Raw genomic sequence first — 17707 nt, 5'->3', positions numbered from 1 at the left:
GTACACAGCATTTGGGCTTTTCCAGCTACAGATGCAATGAGGAAATTAAAAGGGGCAGGGTTAAAGCCACACAATTTGCCGAACTTGGGAGGTGCCTTCAATACACAAGAATGTCAGCCACATGGGAGGGACGAATACTACAATAAAATGGAAGCTATGGGCCACCTATGGAAGTGAGCACCCACAGTGTAACACAAGGTGGTAAAAATAATAAAATAGCCCCCCCCATGAACAGATAAAGACTACGAAGAGGAATGTAACTGTACTTAGTACTGCTCCCTGGTGTGGAATGTAAGAGAAAAGGAGGGACAAAGGGGAAGGACTGACACTACGAAGCAGGGATTTTTAAAGGACACAGAAACAAGCAAATGATACAGGGGGGGGGGGGGGTTTAAGCCCATAGAGATGTATAGTAAAGTATACCTGAGCTCGTATGCTTAAGCTAGCCTTAAAAAAGGAAGGAGGATGGAAATTAGGTGGTAATTCCTTATGTGGAAAAAAGAGTTAAGAAGCCCTAAGCACAATTACCACAATAAGCCAAAGTAGGGCCCATATGGGGAAGAGGCAGCATAAGAGGGGTTGATCAAGAAGCACTTCTCCTGAGGACGCCTTTCTGTGGCTTTGTTCCTCCAGTTGAACCCGGTGACTTACTACCGCAGGGGGGAGGTTGGTTTACACACGAGTCACGCGTCAGCCCCGGAGCATGCCGGGACTGTGTTATATCACAGGGCTGAAGCTTGACTCCGGGACGCCGGGAGTTGTAGTTCCCTCCGTCACGTGCTCCTGCTTCTCCCGCTTCCTAGTGCCAGCAGGGAGGCTCGCGGCTCGTCATTTCCCAGCGATCCCTTCCGGGATTTGTAGTTCAGCGCGTTCAGATCCCCTTTCGGCGTTCCATGCTGAGGAGGCCGGTAAACTACGTCTCCCGTCAAGCCCCGCGACGTCAGTGAGCGGAAGTGCGTCATCACGCGAGCGTGGCGAGGCACTCGCGACCTCCTTAGTAAACAGAGACGTCAGCCAGCGGCTCAGGGAGCAAAACAAAAGGGAAAGTTCGCTCGGGAGCCGGGGAACGAGGGCGGGGAGCGGAGCTCGGGAGCAGGGAGGCCGCGGGGAAGGGGGGGCTGCCGTCAAGGTTGCGGATATTTCGTGCCCCGTGGACGCCTGTGACGTCACAAGGACGGGGCCGGCCCCTGGACCCGGGGTTCGCCCGTGCGGGGTACCCAGGGGTGCACCTGGGCTCGGTGAGGGCCACGGGTGCCTCGTCTGAGGGGTGGTGTGCAGCTACAGCGCCTGGTGAAGCCCCCAGCCTCTCAGGGCGCTAGATCGGACCTGGTCACCCTGGCTCCCGAACCCGAGCAGCTGTCAGAGCAGCGTCGACAACCGGTGCCCGAGCAGCAGCCAGAGTGTCCCCAGCGCCTGCAAGAGCACTTCACTCAACCTAAGCACTTAACCCGCCCGGGGCCTATCAGAGCCTCCGCCTGCATCCAGCACTTAACGGAAGCACTTTAGCAGAGCTGCAGCTCCCTGTCAGAAGCTAAGCACCGCCTGCCGTGCGCGGAAGCAGAGCACCAGTGGAACTCGTACATCGCAGCTGCGGCCAGGGCCTGGGCTCTAACCCCCTCTCTCCAGGGGTGTCACCTGAAGATCAGCTCCACCACCACCCGGGCCCTCGGAGGTCTGACCAGTGGACGTGACTCCAGGCCGCGCTGAACGAAAACAGAGGCACTTGCATGATAGCTCACAGCCCACCATTGTATGGGGTTTACAGCACCTGACGCTGCACACGCCTTTGGGTCACCCCGTCGCACAGATCTGGAGCTCTCCAGGCTGCTCCGCTGTTCTGCACCTTTAAAAACAGGGCCCTGAGATACTCCGTTCCTCTGTCTACCTTGTTAGCCGCGCGTTTTCACCGATCTCACTTGGTTCAAGCAAGATTCCTTTTGCCCCCGCAGGGCTAATACGATTCCTCTGTGCTGGCCATGGTGGGACCAGCCACCTACCATCGGTTAGGTTAACGAGGTGAGCTGAAAACAAGCACTTGGTCTCTCAGGCGTTATTGCAGGAGGTTCCGCCGAGATGGAGGAAGCCCTGGAGCAGGGCGGGGTGGACATTGACCCAGACTTCGAGCCCCAGAGCCGGCCCAGGTCCTGTACCTGGCCCCTACCCAGGCCGGACTTGTCAATCGTGAAGCAGGAGCCTCCGTCCGAAGGAATCCCAGTGGACGAAGCGCGGTGCGAGGGCCAAGAAGCTGTTCATTGCCCGCAGAATGATTTGGAAAGCAGGGTCGTGGCAGAGGGCATGGCAGGGGTCGGAGGAACGACCCCTCGGAAGGGCGGCTCTCGGCGCAACGCCTGGGGCAATCAGTCGTATGCAGAGCTGATCAGCCAGGCCATTGAGAGCTCCCCAGAGAAGCGGCTCACCCTGTCCCAGATCTACGAGTGGATGGTGAAATCAGTGCCCTTCTTCAAAGATAAAGGTGACAGCAACAGCTCCGCCGGCTGGAAGGTACAATTTCCCATCTTTCCTTATTTAAAAACTTGTAGTTGCTGCAGTTCTGGGTCACTGCTTTCCATTGAGGTTTCCTTGCTAAAATGTGTCTACATTTATGTCAAGTTTTAATCCCTGCTGGCCCTCTCCTGGCTTTGATACATGTTTGGTTTCCTTCAAGTGTTTTCCCTTTCGCGTGGGGCAGCAATGCTGGGACCAGGGGGTAAATCCCGTGTATTACATGGATTGGGGTCTACCAAAGCGAATCCTTTTTGGTATGTGATAGTTGAGTGTTGGAGATAAGGGGTTCTGTAGGAGGGCGCAAAAAGCAGAAACCGCCTGATGTTCAGGACACTCATTAAATCCCCTTCGCTGCTAGGCTGTGCTCTGCCTCGGTAAGGCTGGCAACCTGTACTGTGTGCTTAGCCCCAGAGCACATCACAGATATTCATGCCAGAGGGCTGTTGGCGCGGGGAAGGTAACAATTCTTCAGCACGTATGAGAACAAGCCATAAGTGGATTCCTTTATTCGGGTGATAACCGGCTAAGTGTGGCAGATTATGACCCCAAAAGGAGCACGTCACCTGCACCTCCAGGTGCCTTCAGAACCATTCATCCTTGGCATGTGAACCTCGCTAGGGAACTAGGGAGCAAGAGTGATCGAGCGCATAGTACATGAGACCACACATAACTCATCCCTCCCTTCACTGCAACAATGGGGAGGACCCCACCCCCAGGAAGTGCTCTGAGCTTGTTGCCCGGCGGATTACCGTGCCTTCTATTTACAGACGGGCCACGCACACAATTATTCCACGGTAGGGAGCGGTAATGCAAAGTTATGGCCTCACCGATGTGTAAATAAGATAAAACCAACTCTTCACATAAAAAAAGTATCTTTTTTTTAGCCATAAATCATTTCACTTTGTAGCATTAGATTGTAACATTGTGTTGAGTGGCATTTATTGGAAGTGGCTGTCTAAGCTCATGTTTATGAACCGTCCCTGTATGTGGCCTAGGTTCTTAGTCTAGATGGAACAGCGTTATGGTCTATTACAACTTACACAGCTTTGATTTTTTTTGTACAGCACACATCCTGGACTGGTGTATTTCAAGGTGCTGTCAAATGTGGCAATAAACTAAAACGAGATTTGCCAAGTTTGGCATTGGCTGTCAGCGTTTTGGGTTTGTCAATGCTTGTTTTATTCTGACATTGTATTTGTTAAACTTTATTTGGCGTGTGGGAGAGGTGGATTGCTGGACCTTGCCAATACATTTAAGAAATAATGCTAAAAGCAAAACATATTTTGGTCTAAAAAAAACACTGTCTGCTGTACCGGTCCAAGGTACTGACGGGAACCCCTTTTGTGTGCCTTGTGAAAGAGCGGAATGCTGTCACTCAAGTGGACTGACCCATTACTGCATGCTGTAGTGGAGGGAAGCACAATCTGTTTGACCCAGTAGCAGACCAGTGGGTGAAGAACGTTGTCTGATTGCCCCTATAAGTTTTTATTAGGTATTGGTGAAATCAAAAGGTCTTGCTTAACTCTAGACGTAGAAAGGCAGTGAAATTGGTGAGGGCCTAGGATGACACATTTGGTCACGCGGGAAAAAGAGATTGTTTCCAGGTTTTCTAATTGCACAATTTAGCCACAGCATGAGTGTCTTTTTCACGTTCTGCCATTTTTTAAATCCAAGGATAATGCTTTGTCTTTAATGCTTTGAGGGTCTCCATCAATACGCTGTGTTAAGTACACGTGTAAAATGTTACATCGTTAAAACCAGAAAATTGTATAGAAATATTTGGTTGAGGGAAAGAGGAGGCAGGTACCACATGAAATCTCTGCTGGTTGTTGGCTTGATGTTCAAGAGGGCCTTGAGCTGAGCCAGGCACCTCGTTCTACTCTTCAGTGACTCGCCGCCTATACTTCTAGGCCGTTTTAGTCATTATTGTTGAGTCTTGATAAGTTGCCCTAAGTGGGAAGGGTATGCCCAGCCGTGGGTCCCTTGCTCACTGTGCCACTGGATTCAAGCTGGCCTGGCTGATGAAGGGTGATACCCTGAAACCGGTCCCAGGATGCTTGTTTCCGGTCCAGGGTGGACCTGGCTTGGCAGTTCGGTCTGGACTGTTCCATGAGGAACCGGGTCAAGACTGATTTGCGTATGGCTGGGTCCAAACTGGGGTGGCATGGTGAGCAGAAGAACGATGGATTAAACCCAGATCTGTGATTGGGGGTGAGTGTTTGCATTGTTCAGCACTCCGTCCATCATCTTTTTGTTTTGCTAGAGTCTTGATAAGTAACAGTGGTTCTGATAAGCCTACCACAGCCCTGTTGTGGCATCCGGTGACCACTTCCACGCACTGCAGGCTGTAAATACCATGGTTTGTAGTCGAGGCTCCAAACATCCCTCTGAAGTGACATGACTTCTCTACCTGGTGTTAGATCGGGATACTGAAACTTGTGAAACAAGGCTAAATAAAGCAATCCATTTAATGAGGCTGGAATGGGCCCGCACAGTACGTGGCTGCATTAAAGCTATTGTAAGCCCATGAAATTGTAGTGTCGTTCCAACATTTATCAGCACTTTGCCGCACCTCCGCAATCACCGACCTGCCCCCCTCAGACATGCCTGTTAGTCGCTTTCCATACCTCCGCCTCCGTGTGTTTCTTCGTACCCTCTACCTGTTCAGTACTTAATCAGACTATGCCCCATCCTACCCATCTCCTCGCGTCACCTTATGGAACTTCCTACAGGGGCCCTTTTCCGAGCCTTCTCGACAACATTTCATTGGCCCTCCCCCCCCCCCCCCCCCCCCTTGTATTCATGAATACTGTGTATTCTGGAAAGCAGGTTTTCCTGTTTGCAGAGTGTGATTCTACCAAGGGTCTTGTAATCCATTGCCTCTGGTTCTGTTGTTAATAAGTGGAATGTCTTTAGTTGGCTTTAATTGTAAGACTCCACTGGCAATCTTGGAGATCAGAGGAGGCGTCCGAATACCAGGCACACCCTTCTTGTATTTGCTTCGAAGCCAGCTGTGATGTGCTGGGTAGCATATCGGATATGGGGGTACCGGTTACTCTCTGTGCCCTGCTTTGTGTCAGCGCCACCCCGGGTAATTATACGGTTTGTGTTTTTTGCTTGTGTCCCTCTGGCTACCAAGTTAATTGTCTTGATAGCCACTTGATGTTTGTGTTGCAGCTGTGCCGTGGTCGTTTCCTAAGCCTTCCCCTGCCTCCGGTTCCATTTAATGTCTAATGAACATCCTTCATTCATGCCTTGGACAATAAATACTCCATTTGGGCGACACTGGTGTAACCCTTCCCTGAGTTGTAGGCACATCAACCCCCTTTTCTGCTTCCAGTTCACTTGGAATCTGAAATACTAAGTTATCTTTCCTCCAGGCTCACCCCTTTGCAGTTTATTCCATGCACTGAATACCTTAAGTGACCCCGATAAGCCCAGGAAGGCGCCTTCTCCTTCCCGGCCTCCGATGCCCACAATCTGCCCCGTTTAATTTTACGCTTGTCTGTTTTGGTTGGGCAGAGAGCCACACAGTGCTAAGTGAGCATGTTTGCCATGCATGTCGTGTGCATGGACTTCACCCTGTTCAAAGCAGGCCCTCGTGCCCCTCCCCAGGGTGGCACGCCTGGCAGCGCACACACCGAACTGCCACCCGGAGCCCCTCTGTGCACCTTTACGCGCCAGGGGCTCTTCGCACACGGGTGCGATTCTCCGCTCCTGCGGTGACTAAGCCCTTCTCGGGCCGCATTCCTTGGCTCCCTGGAGAAAGGGTGCTCTGTGCCCGGCTTGGCCGCGATTGCTCCGTCTCTGAGGACGCATTGTGCCGCTGAATGTAGAGGGAGGAACGTCCTGGAAGGGACTGCACGGTGAGCGCCCAGAGCAGAGCGTCACATGAAAGGGCGCCCAGTAATCCCTGCTGACTGGCCCGGTCACCGGCGCTGCCGCAAGGCTGGCAGTGTGGCACGGGTGCCATGGTAACGCTGGGCGCCCCGGGGCCCATGCAACATCTCTAGAAGCTGCCGCCTACTTTGTTGCCAAGTTCCCCTAACTTTGGCTAAGAAGCCGATTCCCAGGGAAATGGAAGTATTATTACCGGTATGTTTCCCAGTGTCCCAGGGTTTGTTGAAGTGAGGAGTCCTCCTGCTTGCTTGACTCTTCCTTTCGGTCACCTCCCCTTGCATTACTTGAAAACGAATAGCTAAAAGGGGAATTTCGTAGAGGAACCTCCCCTATTTATTTAAAAATCCATCCAATAAAGAATTACACAAGAGGTCCCCTTTCAATAGATGATGTCCATCCTTTTCAGACGCCTTCCCTCAACCCTACTAAGTTGTAGAACATTAGCCGTACTCCTCAGAACTTATATTCTAGAGTACACACCTCCGTGTTCATCATCTGTGCACCTTCAGGAGCACTGATGCAGCAGGTGCTGTCGGCGCTAATGTTATTGTCCAAACCGAGCATCCTTTCAATCAGTCGTTGCATCCAGACATCGCCACACCCAGAGCTGGACCGCCAGACTGTCGCGCGCAGAGCTGGACCGCCAGACTGTCGCGCGCAGAGCTGGACCGCCAGACTGTCGCGCGCAGAGCTGGACCGCCAGACTGTCGCGCGCAGAGCTGGACCGCCAGACTGTCGCGCGCAGAGCTGGACCGCCAGACTGTCGCGCGCAGAGCTGGACCGCCAGACTGTCGCGCGCAGAGCTGGACCGCCAGACTGTCGCGCGCAGAGCTGGACCGCCAGACTGTCGCGCGCAGAGCTGGACCGCCAGACTGTCGCGCGCAGAGCTGGACCGCCAGACTGTCGCGCGCAGAGCTGGACCGCCAGACTGTCGCGCGCAGAGCTGGACCGCCAGACTGTCGCGCGCAGAGCTGGACCGCCAGACTGTCGCGCGCAGAGCTGGACCGCCAGACTGTCGCGCGCAGAGCTGGACCGCCAGACTGTCGCGCGCAGAGCTGGACCGCCAGACTGTCGCGCGCAGAGCTGGACCGCCAGACTGTCGCGCGCAGAGCTGGACCGCCAGACTGTCGCGCGCAGAGCTGGACCGCCAGACTGTCGCGCGCAGAGCTGGACCGCCAGACTGTCGCGCGCAGAGCTGGACCGCCAGACTGTCGCGCGCAGAGCTGGACCGCCAGACTGTCGCGCGCAGAGCTGGACCGCCAGACTGTCGCGCGCAGAGCTGGACCGCCAGACTGTCGCGCGCAGAGCTGGACCGCCAGACTGTCGCGCGCAGAGCTGGACCGCCAGACTGTCGCGCGCAGAGCTGGACCGCCAGACTGTCGCGCGCAGAGCTGGACCGCCAGACTGTCGCGCGCAGAGCTGGACCGCCAGACTGTCGCGCGCAGAGCTGGACCGCCAGACTGTCGCGCGCAGAGCTGGACCGCCAGACTGTCGCGCGCAGAGCTGGACCGCCAGACTGTCGCGCGCAGAGCTGGACCGCCAGACTGTCGCGCGCAGAGCTGGACCGCCAGACTGTCGCGCGCAGAGCTGGACCGCCAGACTGTCGCGCGCAGAGCTGGACCGCCAGACTGTCGCGCGCAGAGCTGGACCGCCAGACTGTCGCGCGCAGAGCTGGACCGCCAGACTGTCGCGCGCAGAGCTGGACCGCCAGACTGTCGCGCGCAGAGCTGGACCGCCAGACTGTCGCGCGCAGAGCTGGACCGCCAGACTGTCGCGCGCAGAGCTGGACCGCCAGACTGTCGCGCGCAGAGCTGGACCGCCAGACTGTCGCGCGCAGAGCTGGACCGCCAGACTGTCGCGCGCAGAGCTGGACCGCCAGACTGTCGCGCGCAGAGCTGGACCGCCAGACTGTCGCGCGCAGAGCTGGACCGCCAGACTGTCGCGCGCAGAGCTGGACCGCCAGACTGTCGCGCGCAGAGCTGGACCGCCAGACTGTCGCGCGCAGAGCTGGACCGCCAGACTGTCGCGCGCAGAGCTGGACCGCCAGACTGTCGCGCGCAGAGCTGGACCGCCAGACTGTCGCGCGCAGAGCTGGACCGCCAGACTGTCGCGCGCAGAGCTGGACCGCCAGACTGTCGCGCGCAGAGCTGGACCGCCAGACTGTCGCGCGCAGAGCTGGACCGCCAGACTGTCGCGCGCAGAGCTGGACCGCCAGACTGTCGCGCGCAGAGCTGGACCGCCAGACTGTCGCGCGCAGAGCTGGACCGCCAGACTGTCGCGCGCAGAGCTGGACCGCCAGACTGTCGCGCGCAGAGCTGGACCGCCAGACTGTCGCGCGCAGAGCTGGACCGCCAGACTGTCGCGCGCAGAGCTGGACCGCCAGACTGTCGCGCGCAGAGCTGGACCGCCAGACTGTCGCGCGCAGAGCTGGACCGCCAGACTGTCGCGCGCAGAGCTGGACCGCCAGACTGTCGCGCGCAGAGCTGGACCGCCAGACTGTCGCGCGCAGAGCTGGACCGCCAGACTGTCGCGCGCAGAGCTGGACCGCCAGACTGTCGCGCGCAGAGCTGGACCGCCAGACTGTCGCGCGCAGAGCTGGACCGCCAGACTGTCGCGCGCAGAGCTGGACCGCCAGACTGTCGCGCGCAGAGCTGGACCGCCAGACTGTCGCGCGCAGAGCTGGACCGCCAGACTGTCGCGCGCAGAGCTGGACCGCCAGACTGTCGCGCGCAGAGCTGGACCGCCAGACTGTCGCGCGCAGAGCTGGACCGCCAGACTGTCGCGCGCAGAGCTGGACCGCCAGACTGTCGCGCGCAGAGCTGGACCGCCAGACTGTCGCGCGCAGAGCTGGACCGCCAGACTGTCGCGCGCAGAGCTGGACCGCCAGACTGTCGCGCGCAGAGCTGGACCGCCAGACTGTCGCGCGCAGAGCTGGACCGCCAGACTGTCGCGCGCAGAGCTGGACCGCCAGACATCTCGTCCGCCACGAGACGAACGCAGAGGCCTGAGAGGGTTTTTATTTAATGGGAATGTTGGGAGCGATCCCGATAGTACCATCTCCTGCTCTGTAGTTGATGTCTGGAAGAGTTCAAAACCACCAACGCGAGTCCACCCGGCACATCTGCCCATCTGTTCAGAGCATGGTCTTTTCAAACCTTGATAGTGCAGCACGAATAAACTACTTTTATTCGAAAACAGCTCCATCTTTATCTCAAATAACATTCTTGAGAAACTGAGCAATATTCAGACTAATATTCAAAGAACGAAGCAGGTGTTGGTCATTTTAAGGTGCTTTCCACCATTGGTGAGAAACACATGGCATGTGCTATGGGTTCACAGGAAGACTAGAGATAAACATGTCGGAAAACCCTAATTTTTAAAATCTTTTTTTAAAATATCCGGAACACAGCAACTTTGTGTAAAAAGGCTTCAGTGAGAGAGATTGAAAAACTGAAATGTAGGGTTCATATGTCTGAGGCTTTAACCTAAAAAGTGTGGTTTCTTTATCACAGTTGTGGTAAGCCAGTTTGTAAGCGCTTTAAAGCTTGGCGCCGGTAGGAACGATCACGGTCGTGGATTTCTGGCGATCATATAGTGCAGTCAGATGGTAGGCGATTAACCTGTCCCCTAAATCTCATGGTCTTACTTCATGGGGAGCAGAAAGAGGTCTATGCCTTTAGACATTCAGCTTGCCTTTTGATCCTTAGGGGAAGACACTTCATGGTCAGCGCTCCATCTCCTTTGGAATGACCTAGTGCTGGTTTTAGCGATAAAATAAGTGTCTTCACAGCTGGGAATCCATGCCCCTTTTTATTTCGAGGCCTTGAGTAGGTGGCTTCGGACAGCGGCACCTAGAAGTGCCTGGTCCAGATAAACTTCTTACTCCTGGTTTTACTGAGGACTAACGAGGGAGATGACGCACAAGGTACTGTTGCTTCCATGTTCACAAATACAGTACTCCCCTTATGCAAGCTGTTATTCGAATGGTTTATACAACTTCACTTGAGAAAGAGATGACAGCTGCGTTAAAGTAGACAACAAAAAAAACCTTTTGATGTAAAACAAGAAAAAAAAGGCGTTTTGTCTTGTCACTGCCGATTTAAACCCCGTTTTGATGTAGCTGGTAATACTAAAGAGCGCTCTTGTTTAACATGCTCCTTATTTTAGCTCGCATACACTGAGGAGATCAAGCGATGCACAGGAATTGAAATGTAAGTCACAGACTACCTTTTTGCTGTGCCCAGAGGTCCCGACCAACCTGCTACTGCTATAGATGCCCTTCCGGCATAAGGAGGCATTAATTTACTTCATCCATTGCCATCCTGCTTATCCAGTTGCTAATCCTTTCTGGTGCTTTGCCAAGTGGTTCCTCAGCACATAATCTACCTTTACCTAAGTCGTTTGTTTTCTTCACTTCATTGTTTTGCCTCGAGCTTCTGAACAGTTGTGGAACTCTACACTCTTCGACTGAGAGATAGAATGGATAGAGGTCTTAAAGAGGGATTGTCTATTGAGAAGTAGACTGGATGGAGTTAGTAAAGTGGGATTGTCTATTGAGAGGTAGCATGGATGAAGTTAGTAAAGAATGATTGTCTATTGAGAGGTAGAACGGATGAAGTTAGGAAAGTGGTATTGTCTATTGAGAGCTAGAATAAATGGAGTTTGTAAAAAGGGGTTGTCTGAGAGGTAGCATTGATGTAGGTAGTAATGCGGGGTTGTCTATTGAGAGGTAGGATGGATGGAGTTAGTAAAGAGGGATTGTCTATTGAGAGGATGGATGGAGTTAGTAAAGAATAATTGTCCATTAAGAAGTAGAATTGATGTAGTTAGTAAAGAGGGATTGTCTATTGAGAGGTAGTATGGATGGAGTTAGTAAAGAGTGTCTTGAAAGGTAGAATTGATGGAGTTAGTAATGTGGGATTATCTATTGAGAGGTAGAATGAATGAGTTAATAAAGAGGGATTGTCTATTGAGGGGTAAAATGGATAGCGTTAGTAAAGAATGATTGTCTATTGAGAGGTAGACTGGATGGAGTTAGTAAAGAGGGATTGTCTTGAGAGGTAGTATGGATGGAGTTAGTAAAGAGTGTCTTGAGAGGTAGAATTGATGGAATTAGTAATGTGGGATTATCTATTGAGGGGTAGAATGGACGAGTTAAAGAGGGATTGTCTATTGAGGGGTAGACTGGATGGATTTAGTAAAGTGGGATTATCTCTTGCAAAGGTAGCATGGATGGAGTTAGTAAAGAGGGATTGTCTATTGAGAGGTAGCATGGATGGAGTTAGCAAAGAGGGATTGTCTATTTGAGAGGTAGCATGGATGGAGTTAGTAAAGAGGGGATTGTCTATTGAGAGGTAGCATGGATGGAGTTAGTAAAGAGGGATTGTCTATTGAGAGGTGGAATGGATGGAATTAGTAAAGAGGGATTGTCTATTGAGAGGTAGCATGGATGGAGTTAGTAAAGAGCGATTGTCTATTGAGAGGTGGAATGGATGGAGTTAGTAAAGAGGGATTGTCTATTGAGAGGTAGCATGGGTGGAGTTTGTACAGAGGGATTGTCTGTTCAGAAGTAGAATGGATGGAGTTAGTATTGTTGGGTGGAGCATTAAGAGGAGAGTCAGTAAAGCAGGATGACTTGTGTAACGAGTATAGCTAGAAGGAAGGTAGTAAATAGAGGTTCAGTGTACGTAGAGCAGAGGTGGAGTGGGCAGTCTATAAAGATGCAGGGCAAACGCAGAGGGGAGCGGTAGAATGGTCTTGGTAACTGGGTTGGAGGGATCAGAGCTCCCTAGTGCATCCCTGCAAGTGACAGAGGGGTTCCTTCATTGAAGCAGGAGGCTTGAGAAGCTCTTGGGCGCTAGATTCAAAGCCTTCTAAATGGTACACAACTGAGAGCTGGGCTTTGTTGGAGCTCACACTTATTTTTTTATCCGTGACAATTTTCTGGTATTCACTTGTGACACCGGCACCTGCGAGCCTTCTCAAACTATGTGTTGCTGCTTCTCAGAGCCATACAGCAATTCTGAATTTTTTGGTGATATTCAGAGCTGTAGGACTGTAACAAGAGTTGCACCCGAGCAGATCAAGTTTTGAGTTAAACACCTGGTGTTGTCTGAGCGAGACTGGAGCTGTGGTAATTCCAGACCCCGGCTGTAGAGGTGCTTGCTGTAGATTCTGTGCCAGGATGTTGCATTGTATCCGCAACAATATGGCCGCCTCGGACCGGATGTTGTCAGTGCCCTCCGCCTCTGCCACTTAACCTCCACAGCACCCTTAGGACTGCTCGCATGGCTGCGCCTGTTCATTGTTCTTGGCAGGTAATCCATAGCCTGGAGCTCCCTGAAACCAGCAGGTGGAGTCTGTGTTTGCACCTGTTACCTTGGCATGTCCTGAAGAACTGCTCCGGTGTTTGTTTCTGTTGGTATGAGTCAAGGAGATCAGGGCGTGGGCTGGGGATTACAATCCTCTTCACCCTTTCAGGTGTTCATTCCAATACGAAAAGTAGAAATTACTGGACATTGTAGTACCAACTGCACACAGATTACTTTAAAAGATTCCACTGAGCTAAGACTAAAATAGTATTTTTTTGTTTTGGGTCCACGTTTGTGCACGTCGTGTACATGCTGAAAAAGTAAATTTGTTACTTCTGTTTGTTGCCTGTCTTGATAGCAATCTGTTGCCTCTTGTTTCTAGCCAGAATTTTAAAGGATAAATGCTAGTTCATTCGATCTAGAAGACGCGGATTGTGGAGGTTCTCTGGTTCTGCCTAGTGAATGTGAACAGAAGATGGAACAGACAACTTGGCTAAAATGGCTGTACTTGCTGGACAGGATGTTTGTGTTTTTTTTTTTTCGTTTTTTTTAAACTATAAGGGTGTTCCTCAGGTTTAGGGGGGAACTCTCTATTGGCCTCCAAGAGGATGACCTCTGGGTGAAACAAAAATACAATTCTAAGCAGCATTTCACCAGCTGAAGCACTAGGGTGACAGTCACCTTGAGTCAGGACAGACAGTTTCTTGAACCCATGGAGGGAGCTGCAAGTTTGATTGCCAGAAAGTGGCGTCCTTCAGTTTGCTAGGAGCGTGAGGAGGAAGTCCATCCTCCCCTCAGACAGTAAATGGTACACTATCCTACCCTTCGAGCCTCTGCAGTAGGGCTCTCTTGGGCCTGGTGTGGAGGAAGGCCCCCTGATTGTAATGCAGGTGGAGAACATCATGCCTTTGGCGGTAGCTGCTCTCGGAGGTTCTAAGGTGGGTAGATCCCTCTGGGTCATGGAAGCAGTTTCTCCTTTTCTAGGGCTTGAGCTCACAGGTAGAGCCTGCTTTTTTTTGTATTCCTTGTTGCTGTAAGCTGGGGCATAGCTGCCAGTACTGAAAGGAAGGACCCATGTGCTTCTGAAGTCTAGGCTAGCAGAACTGCTTCTGTACGTCGCAGGGTTCTGATGCCGGCCATAAGAGCCCAGAGCCCCAACATCTGCTGTACAAATCCGCACCCCTGTTCTTTGTTCGCTGTGAAGTAACCATCACCTGTTTCAGCTATTGAGCAGCTGTACCCACTTTAGAAGCATATTGTTGCTAACCAGAGCTGGTCTGCAGCTGCTGCTACATTGGGTTCTGAACTAAATTTTTGAAAAATTAAATCTAAGCCCCTGATAAGTGAAAGAAGATCTTAAAATACTGATGGTTTCGCTGCAGATGTCTGTGCGCCACCCCGGAGGAGACTGGGGACCAGCTTAGAATGTGTAGGTATGGCTAATTAGACCTGGACCTGTTCTCGCATCTGAGGATGATTAGGGCTCACATTTTCTACATAAATTTAGTAATTGGCTGAGACTTTGACATCTGCGTATTGGCTGCTCTAGACCAGCATGTCTAACATGTCACAGGAGATGTTCTCTAGCCCTTATTCAACATAAGACATAATGAAGATTGTCTTGGCTCACAAGGGATAGTGAGACACTGGCAGAAATTCAGGTCTAAAATGTCGAGTTTACATGACCGGGGCATTTTGATAATGTATGGAGGATATAGACCTAGGAGCTAAGATGAGTGCTGTATGCTTGGAACTATTATGGTACATTTCACAAGACGTGCTCTAGTGGCAACACATGGGTGAATTGAGATCAAATGTGCTCGTGGATTTTAAAATGAATTATTATCTGTAGGAAAGTACCATCTTTCTTGGCATTTTACCCCCAATTTCTTCCTGTTGTTTTGACTATGTCACTGGGATCCTGCTAGTCGGCACCCCAGTGCTTATGGTTTGTGGCCTACATGTCAGTATGTTTTACTGTTTTGTCAGTATGCTTGACTGTCACTGGAATCCTGCTAATCAGAACTCCAGTGCTTATACTCTTTCTGTTTCCAAATTTCTCATTGTAGTCTAGTGACTACTTAAGTCACTAGTATATGGTACGTAGGTACCCAGGGCATTGGGGTTCCAGGAGATCCATATGGGCTGCAGCATTTCTTTTGCCACCCATAAAGAGCTCATACAAACACTTCTTCAGGACTGCCATTGCAGGCTGAGTGAAATAGTGTAAGCACTATTTCACAGCCATTTTCACTGCGCCAGGTCACTTATAAGTCACCTACATATCTAACCTTCAGACCCTGAAGGCTAGGTGCTTAGTACCTATGTGTGAGGGCACCCCTATACTAGCAGAGGTGCCCCCACATCACCCAGGCCCATTTTCCGGGGCTTCGTGAGTGCGGGGACGCCATTACGAGAGTGCACTACATATAGGTCAATACATATATGTAGCTTCACAATGGTAACCCAGAATATGGCCATGTGCGGTGTCTAGGAACTGGAAATTGTATCCCCATTCTGATTCTGGTATAGGGGGGGGGGGCAAATCTATGCACCCTGGGGGCTCCACCATGGACCCCCAGTACTGCCAAACCAGCTCTCTGAGGTTTCCACTGCAGCCTCAGCTGCTGCCACCTCACAGACAGGCTTCTGCCCTCCTGGGGCTTGAGCAGCTCAATCCCAGGATGGCAGAACAATGCATTTACTTTAGGAGAGGGGTGTTCTACCCTCTCCCTTTGGAAATAGATGTTAAAGGCATGGGAGGGGTGTCCTCCCAGAGCCTCTGGAAATGCTTTGAAGGGCACATTTGGTGCCATCCTTGCATAATCCAGTCTACACCGGTTCAGGGCCCCCCAACCCCTGCTCTGCCGTGAAACTCGACAAAGGAAAGGGAAGTGACCACTCTCCTGTCAATCACCACCCCAAGGGTGGTGCCCAGAGCTCCTCCATAGTGTCCCTGTGTTCTGCCGTCTTGTTTTCAGGGTGGTCAGGGAACTCTGGGAGCATCTGAGTGGCCAGTGCCAAAAGGTGACGTCAGAGACCCCTACTGATAGGTACTTATCTGGTTAGGTGACCAATCCCCCTCTCAGGGCTATTTCGGGTCTCTCCTCCGGGTGTTTCCTCAGATTCGGATTGCAAGACTCCACCAGGAATCCTCTGCTTTACCTTCTATCATCGGGTCAACCCCAGAACTGCTCTAGGAACTCTACAATTGCAACGAAATATCCAAGAAGGCTACTGCAACTCTGTAACTTCAGCTCCTGTCAGCAACTGTAACAGTTTCCAGGTTGTGCATCCTCGGTGGACTGCCTGTCTTCATGCTGTACCAGAAGGACCGAAGGAATCTCCAGTGAAGTGATGGAGTCACTTCCTTGCTTCAGCAGGCAGCTCTCTGCAGCGACGACCGGTACTCTGGGTCCCCTCTCCTGACAAGCGTGGATCCTGGAACACAGGTGGTGGACCGAAGTCACCCTGACTGTCCAAATTTGGTGGAGGTAAGAGCTTGCCTCCCCGAGCCAGACAGTACCCCTGTGCACTGTGTGATCTGCAGCTCCTCGGGCTTCTTTGTGTAGTGCTGCGACTACCGCGATTTGAAACTCTTTTGTCTTTGTGTCCTGGGAGTCAAGGGGGTGCTGCCTGGTCTTCTGGGGGCTCTCTGAAGTGCTGAGAGCCCCCTCTGTCTTCTCAGCCTGAGTTGAGACCCCCAGGTCCTGCCTTTTCCCACCAAACGTGTCTTTTGTGTGAGCCAAGGCTTGATGGCGGAATCCAACGACGAAAACCAGTCTGCATACATCTACTCGACGTGGGACATCTCTTGCACCGAGCAGGAACCCACAGCTGTCTTCTTTGGTGCATTTCTGACTTTTCTTCTAACCAGCGAATCCACTCTTACACCTCATCCGGGTTAGCAGGGGCTCCTGTTACTCCTGGACTCCTCAGCGACTCTTGAACTTGGTCTGCTCTCTCCGCAGGTCTTCAGGTCCAAGAATCCGTTGTTGGTGTCTTGCAGCCTTGCTTGGTTTTTGCTTAATTCTTTATCACGACTTCTAGTGTGTTGTGCGGAAACTTGCTGTATGTTTACTCCTGTTTTCCTGGGCTCTGGGGTGGGGTACTTTACTTACCTTTGGTGTTTTCTTACACTCCCAGCGCCCCTCTACACACTACTCTTGCCTAGGTGAGAAACCGACATTAGCATTCCACTATTTTAGTATATGGTTTGTGTTCCCCCAGGCCCATTGCAACCTATGGTGATTTTCACTATTTGCACTATTCTGTGACTCCTTACTTGGCTGATTTTGGTTACTAGTGTATATTTTGTGTATAATACCTCCTAAAAGAGTATAGCATCTAAGATATATTTGGCATTGTATCCCTAAAATAAAGTACCCTTATTTTTTAGTAACGCTGAGTATTGTCTTTTTTGTGTGTGAGTACTGTGTGACTATAGTGGTATTGCAAGAGTTTGCATGTCTTCTAGTTCAGCCTTGGCTGCTCTGCCTACAGCTACCTCTAGACAGCATGGCTTCTAGACACTGACTGCATTTCACTAATAAGGGATAACTGGACCTGGTATAAGGTGTAAGTACCTTAGGTACCCACTACAAACCAGGCTAGCATCGTACACTATCTGTGATTCAGAGAGAAGCTAGTAATGGCATAACCTGAGTTGGGAGAAGTACACAATGACATTTCAGAGCTTTGAGTAAAGCGAGCTCTGTTATTTACCATTTTCACTTATGAGTTAGATGAGCGAGTAGGTAGATTTCCATTATTGCTCTTAATACTTATCTTGGTGGACACATACAATGTTGTTTGTGCAGATTAATGGCAGATGCCGTTTGCATTAGAGAGAAGTGGATTGATACCCTTATGACAAGGATCTATTGGAGGGAAATCTGAAAGTAGGAGTGGACTTTTACCTTGTTTTGAGTTAATCTTCTTTAAACATTTGTTTCTTTGGTTCTTTTGTAAACTGGAATAAGATTGACAAT

The 17707-nt window shown here is 51.5% G+C and overlaps 1 protein-coding gene across 1 annotated transcript in view; it reads left to right on the top strand.

The window, feature by feature from the left end:
* Positions 1–976: 976 nt before the first annotated feature.
* FOXO4 (forkhead box O4) overlaps positions 977–17707 on the top strand; it is a 60485-nt gene continuing 43754 nt past the window's right edge. Inside the window, exon 1 of the mRNA XM_069209433.1 lies at positions 977–2502. Coding sequence (XP_069065534.1) covers positions 2074–2502 — 429 coding nt within the window. The 5' untranslated portion in view covers positions 977–2073. The remainder of the gene's footprint in view (positions 2503–17707) is intronic.

This window comes from Pleurodeles waltl, chromosome 2_1 (genome assembly GCF_031143425.1).
Source record: "Pleurodeles waltl isolate 20211129_DDA chromosome 2_1, aPleWal1.hap1.20221129, whole genome shotgun sequence".
NCBI classification, from domain to species: Eukaryota; Metazoa; Chordata; class Amphibia; order Caudata; family Salamandridae; genus Pleurodeles; species Pleurodeles waltl.
Note: the sequence above shows the minus strand (reverse complement) of the source record. Positions and strands in the feature narration are given on the sequence as shown.